General features: G+C 39.6%; 1 protein-coding gene and 1 long non-coding RNA gene across 2 annotated transcripts in view; one reads left to right on the top strand and one right to left on the bottom strand.

Annotated features, from left to right (window-relative positions):
* Positions 1–19,787, bottom strand: part of SKAP2 (src kinase associated phosphoprotein 2) — a 317,931-nt gene that overhangs the window by 199,812 nt on the left and 98,332 nt on the right. Inside the window, exon 4 of the mRNA XM_040433605.1 lies at positions 12,216–12,311. Coding sequence (XP_040289539.1) covers positions 12,216–12,311 — 96 coding nt within the window. The remainder of the gene's footprint in view (positions 1–12,215; positions 12,312–19,787) is intronic.
* On the top strand, positions 453–17,933 carry LOC121002238. The gene is made up of 3 exons (XR_005779259.1): positions 453–568; positions 3,626–3,636; positions 17,923–17,933. It is a non-coding gene; the product is annotated as an uncharacterized LOC121002238 (long non-coding RNA).

The raw sequence follows: 19,787 nt of genomic DNA, 5'->3' as shown, positions 1-19,787 counted from the left end.
TACTTCCAGCCTCCACTAGAGGGGGGTGAGACCTTAACTGCATAATGTTAAATTCTGTACTGTATGCAGTAAGCTCCCATGCTCCCTCTAGTGGCAGCTTCCAGCAGACAAGAGGTTAGCCTCTAAATTTTATCCTTCCCATGTTCATGCAGATTTGGAGCTCTGTACAAGAACAAAAAGACAAGGATTAAAAAAAAAAAGGTCTGTCCATTATAAAGAAATTTGGGGTAATTGATCAGCACAGACTTTTGGACCTAAATATGATATAGTTACATGCAGTTCGGCCTATTACTGTGCAATGTTGATTAAGATGGAGGTAACAAACCCCAAGAGGTAGAAGCCACTTTTTCTTATCTTCCTTTCTTTCAAATCTAACAATTAGAATACATCCTTGTTCAACAATCCATATCAAGTAATCTAAATAACCAAAGCTTATGATATTGTAGTAGTTAAGAAATAAATCCAAGCCCCTATTGAACTCTTTTAGTAAGTTCACCATCACCACCTCCTCAGGCAGAGAGTTCCATAGTCTCACTGCTCTTACCGTAAAGAATCCTCTTCTATGTTTGTGTACAAACCTTCTTTCCTCCAGACGCAGAGGATGTCCCCTCATCACAGTCACAGTACTGGGGATAAATAGATGATGGGAGAAATCTCTGTCCTGACCCCTGATATATTTATACATAGTTATTAGATCTCACTAGAGATGAGCGAATCGAAGTTGACGAAGTGGAATTCGATCCTAATTTCAGGAAAAATTTGATTCGCATTGAATCCGAATTTTCTCACGCTTCGTGGTAACGAATCGCATTTTCTCCTAAAATGGCTGCTGCACATGTGAGGACAAGGAGCAAAGATCTCTGGGAATGAGGGATCACCCACAATGCCATGCATGCAGCCAATCAGCAGCCAGCCAACCCTGTGATGTCACATCCCTATAAATTGCCTCAGCCATCTTGGATTCAGCCATTTTCCAGTGTACTTAGTGCAGGGAGAGACAAGACAGGTGCTAGGGACAGTGCTAGGAAAGACTTTAAAACTTTTATTTTGCTGAATAGAAGTTCAGGGAAAGATCATTAGAAGTGTAGGGAATGGATAGGGGGGAATTATTCTACACTATAAAAGGAGAACATGGCCCAATAGGGGAGTGTACAGCCTGGGTAATAGGAACAATCCTATTACACCTTGAATCACTGACTGCGGATCCAAATTGCCATTATACTGCTGCTTTCAGGTTTGTAATAGATGATACCTCTGTAATTCCAGCAAACCTTTCTTGTTATTGGGGTGCAAGTGCTGTGTGACACAGCCATGAACAGGAAGTATTACTAGGAAATATTTATACATCTTATTAGCCCTTGTGCGGTGCAGTTATATGTTCTAAAGCCTTTTTTGGCGTTTATAAGTGGAAGCAAATAAAGGCTTATTTGCCGTTCAGCGGTGCAGTAATATGTTCTAAAGCCTTTTTTGGGGTGTATTACACTATGTCACTGGACCACTCTGTGGCCTCCTCATACTGCTGCTACCTCCACACTATGTCACCTTGCCACTCTGTGGCCTCCTCATGCTGCTGCTGCCAGCTCCACACTATGTCACCTTGCCAGTCTGTGGCCTCCACATGCTGCTGTTGCCACCTCCACAATCTGTCATTGTGCCACTCTGCTGCTGCCACCTCCACACTCTGTCATTGTGCCACTCTGTGGCCTCCTCATGCTGCTGCTGCTGCCACCTCCACACTATGTCACCTTGCCAGTCTGTGGCCTCCTCATGCTGCTGCCACCTCCACATTATGTCACTTTGTCAGTCTGTGGCCTCTTCATGCTGCTGCTAACTCAACACTATGTCACTGTACCACTCTGTGGCCTCCTCATGCTCCTGCTGCCCCCTCCACACCATGTCACCTTGCCAGTCTGTGGCCTCCTCATGCTGCTTCTTACTCAACACTATGTCACTGGGCCATTCTGTGGCTTCCTCATGCAGCTGCCACCTCAACACTATGTAAATGGGCCACTCTGTGGTCTCCTCAATCTGCTGCTGCTGCTACCTTCCCACTATGTCACTGGGCCACTCTGTGGTCTCCTCATGCTGCTGCTACCTCAACACTATGTCATTGGGCCACTCTGTGGACTTCTCAAGCTGTTCTCCCACCCTCCCCACTCCATGACTGGACCACTATTTTGCCTTTTTGGCCTAGTTGACATCATCATTTATTTGACTCTTCTTCTGATCTGTCAGAAGGAAGGAAAAATGAGATGCACAATGGATCCTGTCTGTGTAGCAGCTGTAAGGCCTATATGGTCCCATCAGAATTGGCTTGTGATTTGGTACCCAAAAGCAGGAGTGGGTACAAAACACAGAAGACATGCAAATATTCCATTCACCTGTCATCTCTGTTTTAGATCCACTCCTGTTTTTTTGGGGATTTAGCAATACTGATGGATTACTGACCAAATGCTGACTGAGTGAAGGCGGGTGCTCAACAGACAGGATCCGTTTTTTGGGGGGTTATTGTTCTGACGGAGAAGAGGAAAGGCAAAATAATCAGTGACGTCAACACAAACTTACTGCTGACACCCTCTCCACTCTGTCAGGGGGGCTCTACTTGTATAAGCGTTTAATAGAACAGGTTCTGTAGACATCTATGTGGAATCAGCTGACGACGGTGTAAAAGGAGTGCGCTCTTTCACGCTACAGTAGGATCTTGAGCCTCTGCACGGTTCTTTATACCTGACGCTAACATCAACCTGTAAGGCTGAGTTCACACTTGAGTTATTTGGTCAGTTTTGGCCACGTAACTGCCCAAATAAGTGAAGTGTGCATTGATTCTAAGGGCAACGCCTGTCATCTGCATGTCATACGGACTCCCAGTATTGTTTCAATACCACAGCAGACTCCCTATGCGTGTTACTGCAAGGCACAGTGTTCTACACCACTATATGGGCTCTCTGCAGCCAGGAAATAGCTGTTTTTAACTCGATTTGCCGCAAATAAATTCAGATCGAATCTTTTCAGAAGATTTGACGAACCGGCTGAATCGAGTTTTTGAGAAATCTCTAGATCTGTCGTCCTTTTTTATAAACGAAATAACCCTCATTTTGATGATCCTTCTGATACTCTGCCAATTCCACTTATTACCTTAGTCGCCCACCTTTGAACACACTTAAGCACTCCTATGTCTTTCTTGTTCACTGGTGACCCAATTGTACATAATACTCCATGTGCAGGCTGACTAGTGATTTGTAAAGTGTTAGAAGGTGGTGACTCACTTTAGGCTTGTTGCTAAAATGGTAAGTGCCAACTCTCCATAACTGTACCACCTAGACTGAATGGTACTAAGGACAGGGACCTAAGTGAATAAATATATGCTGAACAGGGCTGTACCTTCCATTGAGGCGGACTACGACACTGCTATGGGGCTATGGTGTAGGGGGGGCACTGAACTCCTTAATCAATTCCCAACATGAAATCCCTGCATTTTCATGCATTCACCACTAGGGGGATCTGAGTGCAAAGAGATTTTTACAGTTTCCATTGCAGTCAATAGCAACTGTATAAATTCCTATGCACTGAGCTTTCCCCTAGTGTATACAGGTGTAAAATACACTGACGAAAGCCAAAGACATAGGGCTATATGGGGTGGTTTATCAATGTATTTTTGCCAGTTGTCGGGTATGAATACATTGAGAAATATGGTATTCAGAATGAGCACCATATTTATGAAACACCTGTTCCAATTTTTCTAACATAAAAGAGGGATGAAGTGGGCGAGGCGGAGGGTGACTTTTTCTATTACAATTTTTTTAATTAAAATTTCTTATTGATTAAAAAAACATCATTTCAGTAGAAATCTGGGGCATCATGCTTTGAATTCCAGGTAGCCTGTAGAATGGACCCCCATCTGTAGAATGCCCCTCTCTGTAGTACATAGAAAAGCCCCCATCTGTAGAATTCCCTTCTCTGTAGATTGGCCCCCTGTGTAGTATACAGAATGCCCATCTGTGTAGAATTGCCTCCTCTGTGGAATGGCCCCCATCTGTAGAATGCCCCCCCCACCCCTGTGGAATGACTCCCCTCTGTACAATGGCCTCCCTCTGCAGTAAATATAATTCTATACCCCTCCTCCCCACACTACGGCCAGCATACATGTATTAAAAAAGTATGTATATATACTTACCCGTGTTCCGCTCTCTGCCGCCGTCTGCTTTCCCCCTGACCTCCTGCATCTTCACACAGGTCATCGTGATGATATCAACGTACCCTCCAGCGGTGTATCTTGTGCGATGAAGTGATAACTGTGATGTCATTGCGATCTCCTACACCGTTCTACTTCCTCATAGGCTTCAGGCCCAGTGGCAAGAGGCCTATGAGGCTGAACTTAGTTCCATTGTTGCCCTATGTCCAAAATATCCATAAGAGGAAAGATGCACACAGAGGTACAGTGTGGTCCATAGACTTCTATGGTCTCCGTCTCTGTACACCTCGTCTCATGCATGAGGTCTAACACTGCACTGAGGACTAGATAAAAGCACACACATAGGGGGGGGTGTATCATTCCCTTTACATCTGAAAAGTGTCATTAAGAAGTCGCAGGTTTGACTTTGTAACTGCAACTTTTTTAAAAATTATCGCAACTCCCCTTTTTTGTCATCCTCGTAACTTTTCTAAAAGGCGATATGGCAAGGGTGGTTTGTGAAGGAGGCATGGCCAGACGCAGTGACAAATTTATCTTCATTTTCGTCAGTGCTCTGCCAAGGGAAGCTGAACAATCCCAATAAATTCTTAAAAGGATTTTCCCACACCGCACCCACGCCGATAAACTGTTTAAAAGAGGCCACATTGCTCAATGGAGTGTCACAACCTCCTCACAACTTATATTGTATAGTGTCCATGCTTGGTATTGCAGCCCAGGCCCATTCACTTGCACGGGACTGAGTTGTGCCTAGGTCAAGAGACTGATTAATGCGATGTCTCTGGCCCAGGAAGAGGGCTGTGGCCTCTTCACAAAAGTTGATTATTGGGGTGCTTGGAGTCAGGCACCCACCAATCTGATATTGACGACCTATTCTGAGGATGGGAAAAACAGAGAACTTGAGAACTTGTTAGCTCCACTGGAATGTCTATCTTCTTCTTAGAACTTACAATGTGTTGTACCTCTTTTCCTCCTCCAGGATATGTGTTACGATTTCCACTGTGAACAGGGTGTATCCTACACGGTCAATGCTGTCTCTGCTGACTGCAGAGTGTTTAGATACATGTCCCATTAACAAAGGGAATACCCACTCTCAATTTATTCAAACATTTCCTGGTTGAATCGCAGAGCAACAGAACAATGTAAAATTCTAAGACAAGATGCTCCAGAATTGATATCTCATTAGTCCTCAAGACCTCTTTAACTCTAACCCCCTAGAACATGTGGAGTGGGGTGGTTCTGGGCCGCACCACTCCACAGGTAAAGCACCCACCTGAATCTACGTGTGTATGGAGGGGTTGGCAGCTGGATGAGTGTTCTAATATGTATAGTCACCTTATGTGTCACCTACTCTGCACGGGGAGAAAGCTGTCAATCAAACTTCAACTCATGAACACAGAGGACTTACCACTCATGCACACCATTGAGAGGACTTGAGCACTGCAACTAATAAAGTATAAATTTCTCTAAAATGACACCCCACTCAATGAGCTCATGACCTCAAGGTGCAACGGTGACATACGAGATGCGCACCTTGAGGCCCCGCTCCATGTCTCCTATGCCGAGCCCCCACTGATAAGACTGAAAGGCCAGGCAGTGAAAACATATTCACGCCTGGCCAGGCGCTTGTGCTGTAAAGGGATGAAGACACTATGCCTATTCTGCTGAGATTTTCAGCAAAACTGTATAAAATAAGAATGAATGTTCTCTCCAAAAAAAAAAGCTGTGGTTATTGCCAGGAAAGCATAGAGAAGAGGGAAGAAAGAAGAACGACGTGTGCCCCTGGCAAATGCTCAGGTTTGTAGCTAGGCTTGGATTCAGAATTTGCCCCAGCCCTGCATCTATAAGCCCTGGCCAAGGAAACATGGCTTGTTACTTGCTCTCCACACCCTCAATTAATAATCTTACCAGTTCATGTCACCTTCCTTCTCCCTAATTGTGTCACTTCTGAATACAGCATAGTTTTTGGGTTTGTTTGTTTGTTTATTTGTTTTTGTAAATGACACAACTTGGAAACTATGCCACCTTTTTGCAGACGCTTTTCAAGTGTCGCAAAAAATGGAGGTCATGCAGTTGCACCTATCAATACACCCCACTGTACTCACTGAGATATTAGTATTCAATAAAAATTCCTTCATCCTCTTAGGCGGCATAAAACAAACACTTCCCAGCCAATGACAGCAATGAAAGGAGCCCATACACTTTGTGGCGCTGCCAGCCAAATGACTCCATTTGGCCATGTGTGCAGTCATCCTGAACAAACTGTGCCATGTAGACTACTGCTGCTCAGCTCCAGCCAAATGAGCAATCCAGATGTTCTGCTTCATTACTAATGGCGTACACGATAATTGGATGTATATAGGCTTTAAGAAAGACTTTTGAAATTTAGTTACTTAAACCATTACCACTCTCTTTATAAAGAGGGCACAAAAATGTCACGAGCCACAGTGTAAAAGACTGACACTATAATATATATATATATATGACTGTGAGATCCAGTGCCTATTGTACGAGAAATTATCTCTTATTGCTTCAACATTTTACATGTTCAAATTTCCATCTATCTATCTATATCTATTTATCTATATCTATCTATCTATCATCTATTTATCTATATCTATCTATCTATCTTTCTATCTACTATCTATAAATCTATATCTATGTATTATCTATCTATCTATCTATCTATCTATTTATCTATCTATCTATCATCTATTTATCTATATCTATCTATCTATCTTTCTATCTTTCTATCTACTATCTATAAATCTATATCTATGTATTATCTATCTATCTATCTATCTATCAATCAAAGTATCTACCTGTCGGTCTTCTGTCTATCATCTTTTCTTTCTTTCTTTCTTTCTTTCTTTCTTTCTTTCTTTCTTTCTTTCTTTCTTCTATCTAGCTATTATCTATCTATCATCTATTTATCTATGTCCATCAATCTGTCTATCTATCATCTATCTTTCTATCAACTATCTATCTTTCATCTATATATCTATCTATCTATCTATAATCTATCTATTTTTCTATATCTATCAATCAATCTGTCTTTTTATTATCTATATATCTATCTATCTAAAGGCCTCATTGTGTTGGGCTGAAAGTTGCAGTTGGGGTGAATAAAAGTGGGTTCATCACCCTTCACCATATCTAGAGTGCTGCCTCTTCTTTGTGAATTGGACATTATGGGATCTATTACCGATGGCCTTGGAGGGATTGCACCCAACTTCAGTTAGATTTTTTCTATCTATCTATCTATCTATCTATCTATCTATCTATCTATCTATCTATCTATCTATATATCTGTCCATAAGCTTATGTGTAAGATTTTACATGCATAACCACCAAGAGTATCTGACAATTCATTTTTGAACCTTTAAACATTTTTAGAAATCTATCTTTTTTGAACCATCTTTCTCTAACCCCTGTGAACACTTTTCACACTTCAATCCTGAATGTTGCCAAACATGTTTTGTCATGGTTATTAAAAGGCAGCAGCATGCATATGTATGTGAACTGGCAGAGCGACTGGCTCTCCTAAAGGAGACCAGCTGTGTATGGAGATTTAGTGGCAGTGCCCCATGGGAAAATAATATGCAAAGAGGTATCTCAATGAGAAAGAGAATTGCATCACTAGCGCCACCTTCTGGAAGTGTTTACCTATGAGTCAATGCTCGACTTTTCAACAAGCCTTGGAACATGACTTTGTCTTGGATCAAGCTCATTGACTCATAGGGTCTCCAGACACAGCTGGTCTCTTCAAGGAGAACCAGTACCCCCCTAAGCTGTATCCAAGACATCTCCCTAAGTCAGCCACAAAATCCTACTCCATTCTGAATGCAGATAGGTATATGGATTGATGATTTCCCTTGCCTTGTGAAAAAGTGAAACACTGACTCATAGGGAGCCACTTCCGATAGGTGGCAGTAGTGAGCCAGTTCTCCTTCGCTGAGAGATGCCTCTTTGCATACATTGTGTGAAGCCACAGACCTAGTTCAGGGGCAAGGCCTGTGCTTACAGCCGGATGATGCAATTTTAACTCTTGCAAGGACGTGTACCAGCAGGGACGTAGCAGCCAGATGCAGTCTCTGGATATCTATTAACTGCATTACTCCCGTTTGTGGATTTAGCACCCATCATAAGCCAATATATCACATAATTAAAGCCACTGCAGCAAGGTAGTGATAAATAATGGGGAGGCAAAGGGACATTTTGTTTCTATAAACGATTAAACTTCTGAGAAGATCAAAGATCTAGTTAGAATGCTGCACATTGTAGTCTGTAACTTTATTACTATTGACAGGGTGGCTGCTGGAAGCTTTATTGATACTGTGCAATAATATGAGTCCCTGGACATCTAGTACCATCCTATTCTTGAGCTATCACCAGCACGTGAAACCCCTTTTCCCCTCTTTTGTACGAATGCTCGCCCTTTCGTCTTTTTAAGGATTTCTAAATGTAAGCAGAATTTACTACTTGTTTCTTCAATAAAAAAAAATAAAAATAAATAAAAATATTAAATTAAAAATGCAACAATGATGCTAACTATGAGATACATTGTCAGCTATTGCAGTGGTATAGTATTCTAGGCATGTCATCGACCACTACAGCAGGCTATATACATATTTCATTGTGAATATTCAACTCACAAAATACAGATTTCAGGATTACATTTAACACCGTACATGCTGAATTCCCTGGACCGCCTTAAATGGCTCCATTCTGTGCAATTACATTGATCCCTCTAAATCTTTATGAAGGTTTTTGTTTCAGCTGCCAAAACAAAATGTATTCAAGCGTCAGCCCTTCCAATACAGGTTTCATTTCATAACCCGGTCCTGTAAATGTTTCGTAGTCAGTGCGAGTTATTAGCCAGAGAACATCGATAGAAAGTAATACAATTCTGATACCTTCGCATGAGTGTTGATATTGAAATCTGTCTTTTAGATGTCACATAACGGACACATCAATAAATGAAACAGGATTCCCCTTCCAAAATCAATTATCTCACCTCTATTGTATGAAGAACCTTTCAAACAACTGGTATTAATGAGAAGACATGACTATAGAACTGCCATTCATTTTATAGACAAATTGGCGACCACTTTAGTCCTTCATTGAAATTCCATTAATCTTCAGCATCAAGGTCCGTTGTAAAAAAAAATAAAAAAAAATATCAAAATTCCGTCTCGAAGCCTGTGACTAGCTGGCAATAACCTGCGTTTCAGCTTGGTTTGATGCCATGCATGAACTTAGCATCTCGCTATGAATCAGCATACAGAAGTATTCTCCATATTATCTACGTAATATATTTGGGATATGTAATTACATTATTTGTATGCCATTAGCTGTAGATTTTTGTTCTTCTGCTCAGTACCATGTAAAACCAATCACTTTCAACCCAGACTGTGATAATTGCCACTAGCAATCAAGTCTAGGCATCACTGGTCTGAAGTGTGCTAGAATTTCATTAGAAGATATAACTTATTTGACTTTCCTACAGTACCTAATAATCCATAAAGAAACCAAAACACATATGGCTTCGGGGAATAACTAGAAAATTAGGTGGCCATTGGGGAACCAGATGAACTTTTGAACCAGAGGAACAGTGAGGGAGAAATATTAAAGAGAATGAGAGATTCCTAATGCATATAGAAAAATAGGGATGTGACCTTTTCAGTACCTTGTAAATCACATTAGCATTATGAAAAATACTTATCATGTTTTAGCCTTCCTATCAGTTTATATACTTTTTTTTGTTGGTCTCGGCCACAAAAAAAGAAGTCAAAAGGACAAAATAACAATAAGATTTAATAAAAGACCTTGCCGTGACCTTGGCTAATTTCGTTTCACTCATTGTTAAAATTCTGTCTTGTAGAGTTAATCCAGAATTGTGTGACAGCCGAAGCAGTATTAAAAAAAAAGGTAAAAAATACATTTAAAAAATATATATATATATTTTTTTAAAGTTGCAATCTAAACAGTATGTACTTTTGAGTTTGATACATGAAAGAGTACATTTTATGGAAACAATAGTAAAATTGTGCATTGGAAGGCTCACTGAAATCTACAGGCAACGAAGACATGATATAATGCCGAGGCTGACCTACGGCTAAGGCCTCATTGAGACGGGTGTATTGTACCCCTGTTTAACCATTCGTGTTCCACTCTGCTGAACTCAACTTAGCCCCATCGATTGATATAGTGCTGCATATTCGCTCCAGTAGGGTATGATCGTATTACATTCGGAATAAGAAGAGTTAAACCCGGGTACAATTTTCCATCTGAACGAAGCCTAATGGGTGATTGCGGTGATGGAGATCTGGCCTGGACACATGACAGGTTTGCAGGCACTCACTTCATATACCTTTGAATTCCTTTTTTTTTAAATATAGTCATAAAATTTGAATTCGCATTAAATCAGTGGATTTTACGACCGCCATTACAGACTTATCTTTAAATGATATTGTTCGTACAATAAACACGTATTAAGCCCCGGCCTTAGCTAAATCTACTAAGTGAGCATTGAGGGAGCCATTTTCAGTTAGTTGCTGATGAATACTCCAGTAAAGCAAAATAGTGTTTCATTTCTAGCAAAAGTAAATCATATTTGGGCAAAAGAAGACGGAATATACTAACTGCTCCCATATATAGGGGTAAAGTTCTGCGGATGACAAAATATGTTTCCCTGAATCACAGAGTACACTATTTATTACACATGCATGCAGCTCACTTATCCCTGCCCTGCAATAGACATAATTTTATACCCCATAAAGGCAATTTATGTATCCAACGGGAATGATCTGGATAACATAAAACCTTGAGTGCTGTGTTGCAGGAAGCATATTTTAGTTTGGCAATTGTACTTAGAGACAGAGTGGCCCTGCCTGATCATCACATCATGTCACAAAGCATTACTCAGTCATAACTTTATAACCAACTTATAATGCTTTCGCTCACTGCATGTAATTAAATCGCAGGAGAGCACATACTATGCCCATGGAAGTTATTGTTGAAATATTATTTGCTAACTTTTCCTAAAGGGTTCTTTACATACAGCATCATCAATTATCGCTGTGTAGGAAAAAGTAAAAATGTTAGCCTAATGGCTGGCTAGGAGAAAAGTATTCTCTAGCATTGTCTCCTGCATATAGAAATATATTTCTGAATCCTGAAAAAAAATAAAAATAAAAAAAAGAATGTTTATTGGGGCTTTTTTTTTTATATTAACCACATATTGTGTGTATTCCTAGCTTATAATAAAGTAGTAATGCTTAACAATGTTTGCATTGCAAACAATAGGCCTGCAGGATTGGGTGGCCAGTCATAAAAAAAGATATAACGCTGCTAAGATTTTTAAAATGATAATAATAAACATAAAATAAAGAAAACTACAAAAAATGTCTTTTTTAAATATGAGTTGTCCCATTTAATATTTTAATCAATTTATTGGAAAAGTTTAAAATCCTATTTAACAAAATATTTTGTACTTTTAACCTTTTTGTTTTGCTTTATTTTTTTTTTAAATATGCAGAATAGGTTTATATACTATTAATGTTGATAACAAAAAGTTATATCTAGAACTATAGCGTACCAAAAGCTCTATCTTTTGAATATTGTGGCTTTTAGGCATTAAGAGCACACACTTTGCAATTTTTCTTAATATGGCAATTGTAGAATATGCATACAATAATAGAACACATAAAATGCTTGGAATTAGCATAGGAAATTGTAAGGAATTGGATAAAATATAAAAGAGGAAACTATATGTGGAAATCACAAAAAATGACATAATCTCAAAGCTCTTTGATTTATTTTTGCAGTAAAATAAAATCAATTTTATTTACAGGGCCACTAGAGGGAGCTCTTGAGTTCCTTAAAGATTCAGAGTGAAGGAAAGCACGCACGGGAGCTGTAACCATAATTTGTATCTTTGGCTGTAACCCTGTAAACTTCAATCTGTCTTGTTACATTCATTTATAGGAGGCGGCAGTATATTGAAAAATAAACAGAAGCATACCTTCAGAAGGCTGCTCCTCATCTCGATCTGAGGCAAGAGATGATGTGTCAGGGGGGCGAGGAAACACTTCCAACTCTTCCACATCGTCTGAGTCTCCTGGAGGGAAAGAAAAATGTCAGGTGACTACAGCTTGTATAATACCTTCATGGAGAAGAGATCTGGGATCTGCTTCAGTCTTTTTCAGTTTTTTTTCCCCTAAAATTATTTATTGCCACAATCAAAGTTGCAGATATTTTTTCGGTGTAGAATTTAAGAAATATGCAGAAGAATTATTTTGTAGCATTAATAGTCATTTGTGCAAGCAAAAAAAAAGTACAAAAATAATATAAAATAATCTTATATAATTAATAATGAAGTTGATAATAAATAACTGTGTAGTTGCTGCCAATAATTAATATTACTTCCGTGTTTCCCCGAAAATAAGCCCTAGTGCTATTTTGCAGGGTTTTTGGAGTAGGCTTAAAATATAAGCCCTACTCCAAAAATAAGCCCTAGACACAGCCGTATTTTATTTTATATAAAGGGAAGGTGGGGGAAATGTGCGGGCTGCAGCAGCTCAGGAGCGCTCACTAATGGCTGACTAAGCTGCCATAATACTGTGGGCGGGCAGGTAGCGTAGGCTTCAGTGAGTTAGCCTTCAGTGAAGCCGCCAGCCCACGCATACATCGCGGCACTAAACAGCACCTGACCGGCGGGCTGGCGGCTTCACTAAATGCTAAATTATACCGGCAGCCCGCGCCTCCCTTCGCTTTCAAGTTGGGCAAGCTGGCGACTTCTCTGTATGCCCTGTACTGACGCTAGCCCGCACGTTCTTACTTACATGAAGGAGGATCTCCTTCTCCTCTCTGCTGCCTGGAGGAGCTCCCTACATCTCTCCTGTGCCGTATCTGCTCTCCCTGGTACCGTAGATTGCTGCCTAGGTCCCTTGGGTAAGGACAGTTCAGGGGCAATATACGGTACCAGAATGAAAAATGTGTGGCAAATATGACTATAACCCCCCTCATCCATAGGAATGCACCAATGTACTGCAGTATATGGGTGCATTCCTATGGATGAGGGGGGTTATAGTCATATTTCATATAAACACTTTCCAGGGACTGTTCTGTAATTGGCATGTGTCTTTATAAAATATATTCATAGAGCCAAAATAAGCCCTACCCCAATAATAAGTCAGAGAAAAAAATCATATAAGACCCTGTCTTATTTTCGGAGAAACACTGTACTACTACTTCTTCATATCTTAATTTAGATTGTGAACTCCATTGGAAACAGCAAGCAATGATAATGTCTGTAAAGCGCTGCGTAGTCAGTGCTATATAAGTGAGTAAAATAAATAAAATAAATACATTTTATATTTAAAAGGGTTTTCTGGGATTTTGATACTGATGACCTATCCCCAGGACTTTCTTCCTGGGTCCCCCACCATTCAACTGTTTGAGAAGACATTGCCGATCACAGGAGTGAATGGGATGAGCGCAATACCAAGCACAGCCGCTATACAATGTACGGCGCTGTGCTTGGTGAGCAGCGAGGAGGCCACAGTGCTCACAGGAGTGCTGATACCTTCTCAAGCAGCTGATTTGCAGGGGTCCCAGGTGTCAGACCCCCGCTGATCAGATACTGATGACCTATCCTGAGGATTAGTTCATCAGTATCAAAGTCCCGGAAAACCCCTTTAATCTAGATACAACCTAAAATGATAGATATATAGATAAACAGATAGATATCAGCTGGATAGATATTAGATAGATAGATAGATAGATATTAGATGAAAGATAGATAGATAGATAGATAGATAGATAGATAGATAGATAGATAGATAGATAGATAGATAGTTTTTAGATAGATAGATATTAGATAGATTTTAGATAGATAGATAGATAGATAGATAGATAGATAGATAGATAATACAATCTTTACCCTCCTTTCTACCACTGACGTAATCACTATTGTTTGGAATAATGACAGGCTCAGTAAAAAAAATTGTTTTACTTTGAAATGCTGTGGTGTTTCATAGAAGACATTATTATTATTATTATTATTATTATTATTATTATTCATTTATTTATTCCAAAGCCCCTTTAGTTCCAAGGCGCTGTACATCTAAGAGTGCGTATACTGTACATAATATAAAACAAAACAAGTACAATGAGCATGGACTTATTAACGGAGTAGTACAGAGGGGGTGAGGACCCTGCCTGCAAGGACTTACAAGCTACTTCAGTCTTAATTTAAAAAAAAATATATATATTCTGTTGTAAAATGTGTATTTTTTATTATAAAATATAAAGTAGTAATTAAGAGGCACTCACCTCATATTAATTTTAGCCCGTCTTTGGAGGCCTGTGCACCAGAATCAGAAATCTATGCCAGCTAGGAGCTGCCATAGATTTCTGATGTAATTTACACCAGTTTTCTAACACAACTTATGATGAGATGAAAATACTGCTTGTAATGAAAATGTTGGAACTTTTTTTTCTCTATACTTGGCTTAATAAATTCCCTTTATGGTTTTAAAAAGAGCTGGGCACTTGCACAATTGTCCACTGGGTGGCGCTCATGAGTCTTTTCCATAGGATAGGTGCTAATTATGAAGTCAAAGCATCCAAATCCACATCAAAATCTACAACTAAGGCCTTGTTCACATTTCCGTGTCACGTCCGAGAAAAAAGAGTACGTGTTTCATCCATGAAGATGTCCGTGAATGATCCGTGGTTGGTCCGTGTGTCAGTTTTTACCATCCGTGTGTCATCCGTAATTCACTGACGTTGCTCAGCTGAAAATTAATTTCCAAAGAATCTCCTATTAGTCATCAGTAAAAAATGGACGCAACACGGACACAACACGGATGTGTGTCAGTGATTTTCACAAACCCATAGACTTCAATGGGCGTGCTTGGTCCGCATCACGGATCAAAGTAGTGCATGTCCCCGTGATTTTTTTTACTGACCCACAGTCATGTATGTATAACTACATTCATTATAGATAGATACAGACACAGCCTGTGCAGGAATTTTTATTCACACCAGAATCTATCTTGTCCTTGAGTATTTGGCATGGACCCCATATCGGTCCAGTTTTGCTAGTGCAGTAGCCGGGCTGCCAGGAGAACCATTTGACCCTCTGATGTCTCCCTCACCATAAGTGAGTCCTGATGAGATAACTGCCCAAAATGCCGACATTGATACTATACATGGAGGACCGAACAGAAGAACAAGAAGAGTGGAACTTGATGGGGAGGGAAAGTGTGTAAAAGCTGCTAGGAGGGATTTGATAGATGCAGATGTATTCTGTAGTTTGCAGGAAGTCCCCACAAAAAAAAAAAGACTATGATTGTGTCTACATGGGAGAGCCAGCTCTGGACTGTTGGTGAGCCTGACATCACATGACACAGGCGCCCATGATTAAAAAGTTCAAAATGTATGGATGCCACGGAGTCGGGATGAAAAACATTAGACGGCTAGAATATATCTGGTAAGTTAGCATAATATGCCAACTGGAGTGCTCCTTTATTGCACAAAGTGTATACCCCTTTAAGAAAGCAAAATGTTTAAACCCTTCTTGACTGCTGCGGGATGTACAGCAGACTTCAAAGATGACAACTGCTCTCAAGCAGAGCGGGCACCATAACCACCAATAGCAGACACCTAGAGCTAATGTCTGCAATAGGTAATAACTCCAATCACAGATGCTTAACTCCTCAGATATCGTGGTCAGACCACAGCATCTGAGGTGGCTTTCCCAAGGAGCACAGTTCCTGCGCACGGAGAACAGGTAAGTCAGTCATTCTCTCTAATAGCTTTGATCAGAAGAGTTCCATGCTATAAGAACTGTAGTTTCTATTAAGCTCTGCAGGTAGCAGTACTTCATAGGAATATAATGAATTTCCCATACACTGTTGAATGAAATCTCAATAGTGTATGGCAGAAGCCATACAAAAAAAAAAAAGTTAAAACAATAAAAATTCTAATCATCCCCTTTTACCCATAATAAAAATAAATTAATAATAGAAAAATAAACATCACAGTCATCACTGCAGGCCAAAACTCCTGAACTATTCAAATACAAACATATTTATCCAGTATGGTGAATGCCAAAATTCAAAAAATATCAAAATGGTGGATTTTTTTTATTACTTCGCCAAAAAGGCAAACACACTCTAAAATCAATGAAAGGTACAGAATGCAGTGGAAAAAATGAGCCTTTGCCCCCAGTTCTGTAGACGAAGCTATAAAAAAGGTATGGAGGTAAGAATATGGCAATGAAATTAATTAATTTCTAACATTTTTATTTTTTCAGTATTAAAACAAAGAAAAACTGTAAATATGTTATTGCTGTAATCTGTGAGAATGAAGATAATAGGTCAAAACTATGGTGGGATTCATATTTTTTCTGAATTTTCAGAAGTTTCCCATTTGGAATTTTTTTATAGCTTCCCACTACATTGTATGCAAAATTAAATGGTGTCATTACAAAGTGCAACCTATCCTGCAAAAAACAAGCCTTGATATTGCTATGTGAATGAAAAAAAAAAAAGTTATGGCTCTGGGAAATAAGGAGAGTAAAAAATGGAAGCGCAAAAATAGAAAGTGGTCCAGCCCTGAAAGGGTTAAGGCAACTGTATGTTTCTTTGCACCTTGTAGATTTTAAGCCCCTCTGTACCAGTCTATTAATAAGTTCAAGCTCATTGTACTTTTTAAATGTACAGTTCCCTGGAATTAATGGCACTTTCAAATAAATAATTAACATAATGTTATTTGAGATCTCTATGGTACTTAAATTTAGGCAACATATGGTATAGTTATTTATATACTGTATAATAACATTTTTGAGCACTAAACAGTCTATCTCGGTGTGGGGGGGGGGCAAAAGAATTGAACGCACAGGGCAGCATGCAACCTAAAGGGCCTTTTACATGACCTGAGATTAAGGGCAATTATTTGTTCCTGATAATTGCCCTGTATAAGGGTCATTTTACACATACAGATGATCTGCAGATTATCGGGGATTTTCATTTGTATAAATTCTTGTTTACGATAATCTGCCTGTGTGAAAGGTGTCGGCAATCACCCAATGAAAGAGCAAACAGTGACCGTGTCATTTGTCGGCATAAAAAAATCCTGTCTAAACAGGAAACTGATACGCAGTACATACAGTGGAGGTGATCGCTGCATGTATATACAGACTCGGACTGGCCCACAGGGGTACAGGGGAATCCCCCGGGGGGCCCCAGAGCAAGATGGGCCCCTAGTCTCCCACCCCCTGCACAAGTGGCACATAACACAGTAGACTTACTGCACTTCATACATATATTCAAATTACAGCACCTCAACCAGCATATGTTCATATAAAAAACTTGTTAGATTATTTATTATATTTGAATGTATCCGTATGGTGGGCCCCCAAAATACATTTTACTGGCGGGCCCTAGGTACCCCAGTCCGACACTGTGTATATACATCTCTCATCGCCGGTGATGATTGGGAGTGTCTGCTTCCTTTCCAATAATCTGCCGGATCATTTGTACATGTAAAATTACCTTAATTGTGATGCTAATCACCAGATCATTGAACAAATGTATTTGTAATATACTTTATTAGTAAGGGGATAAGTGATCACAGTAGAGATTGTTCATCCCCATACATAGGAGATAATTGCTGCAGGTAAACGCACCTTGGCTTAGTGATCAGGCAATTATTGGGACTAGAGATGTGTGAATCGAAGTTGGCAAAGTGGAATTCGATCTGAATTTCAGGAAAAATTTGATTCGCACCGAATCCGAATTTCCTCACGCTTCGTGGTAACAAATCAAATTTTTTCCTAAAATGGCTGCTGCACATGTCCTAACATGAAAAGGACATGGAGGACATGGAGCAAAGAACTCTGGGAGTGTGGGATCACCCACAATGCCATGCATGCAGCCAATCAGCAGCCAGCCAGCCCTGTCATGTTACAGCCATATAAATAGCCTCAGCCATCTTGGATTCAGCCATTTTCTAGTGTACTTAGTGCAGGGAGAGACAAGACAGGCGCTAGGGACAGTGCTAGGAAAGACTTGAAAACGTTAAATTTTCTGAATAGAAGTTCAGGGAAAGATCATTAGAAGTGTAGGGAAAGGATAGGAAGAAATTATTCCACACTATAAAAGGAGAACAGCGTCCAATAGGGGAGCAATAAAAGGAACAATCCTATTACACCTTGCTGCACTGACTGGGGATCCAAATTGCCATTATACTGCAGCTTTCAGGTTTGCAATAGATGATACCTCTGTAATTCCAGCAAACCGCTCTTTTTATTGGGGTGCAAGTGCTGTGTGATACAGCCATTAACAGGGTGTATTACTAGGAAATATTTCTATGTCTTATTAGCCCTTGTGCGGTGCAGTTATTTGTTCTAAGCCTTTTTTGGCATGTATAAGTGGGGGAGAAAAAGGGCTTATTACTTGTTGTGTGGTGTAGTGAGAAAATTACAGCCCTTTTTGGGGTGTATTAGTGGCAAAAAAAGGTATTATTTGCCATTCAGCGGTGCAGTTATATGTTCTAAAGCTTTTTTTGGCCATTCAGCGGTGCAGTTATATGTTCTAAAGCTTTTAATGGCGTGTATTAGGGCCCAAAAAATATATAGTTTGCCATTGTGTGGTGAAGTGGGAAAATTATAGCCCTTTTTGGCGTGTATTAGTATAAAAAAAAATATTATTTGCCATTCAGCGGTGCAGTTATATGTTCTAAAGCCTTTTTTGGCATGTATTAGTAGGACAAAAATGGCTTATTAGCCGTTGTGTGGTGAAGTAAGAAAATTACAGCTCTTTTTGGGGTGTATTAGTGGCAAAAAAAGTATTATTTGCCGGTGCAGTTATTTGTTCTAAAGCCTTTTTTGGCGTGTATTAGTGGCAAAAAAAAAGTATTATTTCCCATTGTGTGGTGAAGTGAGAAAATTACAGCTCTTTTTGGCATGTATTAGTGGCAAAAAAAGTATTATTTACCGTTTAGCGGTGCAGTTATATGTTCTAAAGCTTGTTTGGGCATGTATTAGTGGCAAAAAAATATTATTTGCCATTCAGAGGTACAGTTATATGTTCTAAAACCTTTTTTGGCGTGCATTAGTGAGGAAAAAAAGGGCTTATTAGCCGTTGTGTGGTGAAGTGAGAAAATTACAGCCTTTTTTGGCATGTATTAGTGGGAAAAAAATATTTTTTGCTGTTCAGCGGTGCAGTTGTATGTTCTAAAGCCTTTTTGTTGTAAATTAGTGGGGAAAAAAGGGCTTATTAGCTGTTGTGTGGTGAAGCGAGAAAATTGCAGCCCTATTTGGTGCGTATTAGTGGCAAAAAATAGTATTATTTGCCGTTTAGTGGTGCAGTTAAACAGTATGTTCTAAAGCCTTTGTAGTTGTGTATTAGTGGGAAAAAATGGCTTATTAGCCGTTGTGTGGTGAAGTGACAAAATTACAGCCTTTTTTGGCATGTATTAGTGGCAAAAAAAAGTATTATTTGCCGTTGTGTGGTGAAGTGACAACATTTTTGGGGTGTATTAATTTCCTTTTTATTTACCTTTTTGATCTAACAGTATGTCAGAC

Source organism: Bufo bufo, chromosome 5 (genome assembly GCF_905171765.1).
Source record: "Bufo bufo chromosome 5, aBufBuf1.1, whole genome shotgun sequence".
Classification (NCBI taxonomy): domain Eukaryota; kingdom Metazoa; phylum Chordata; class Amphibia; order Anura; family Bufonidae; genus Bufo; species Bufo bufo.
The sequence above is the reverse complement of the archived record's forward strand: the minus strand, read 5'-3'. Positions and strand labels throughout refer to the sequence as shown.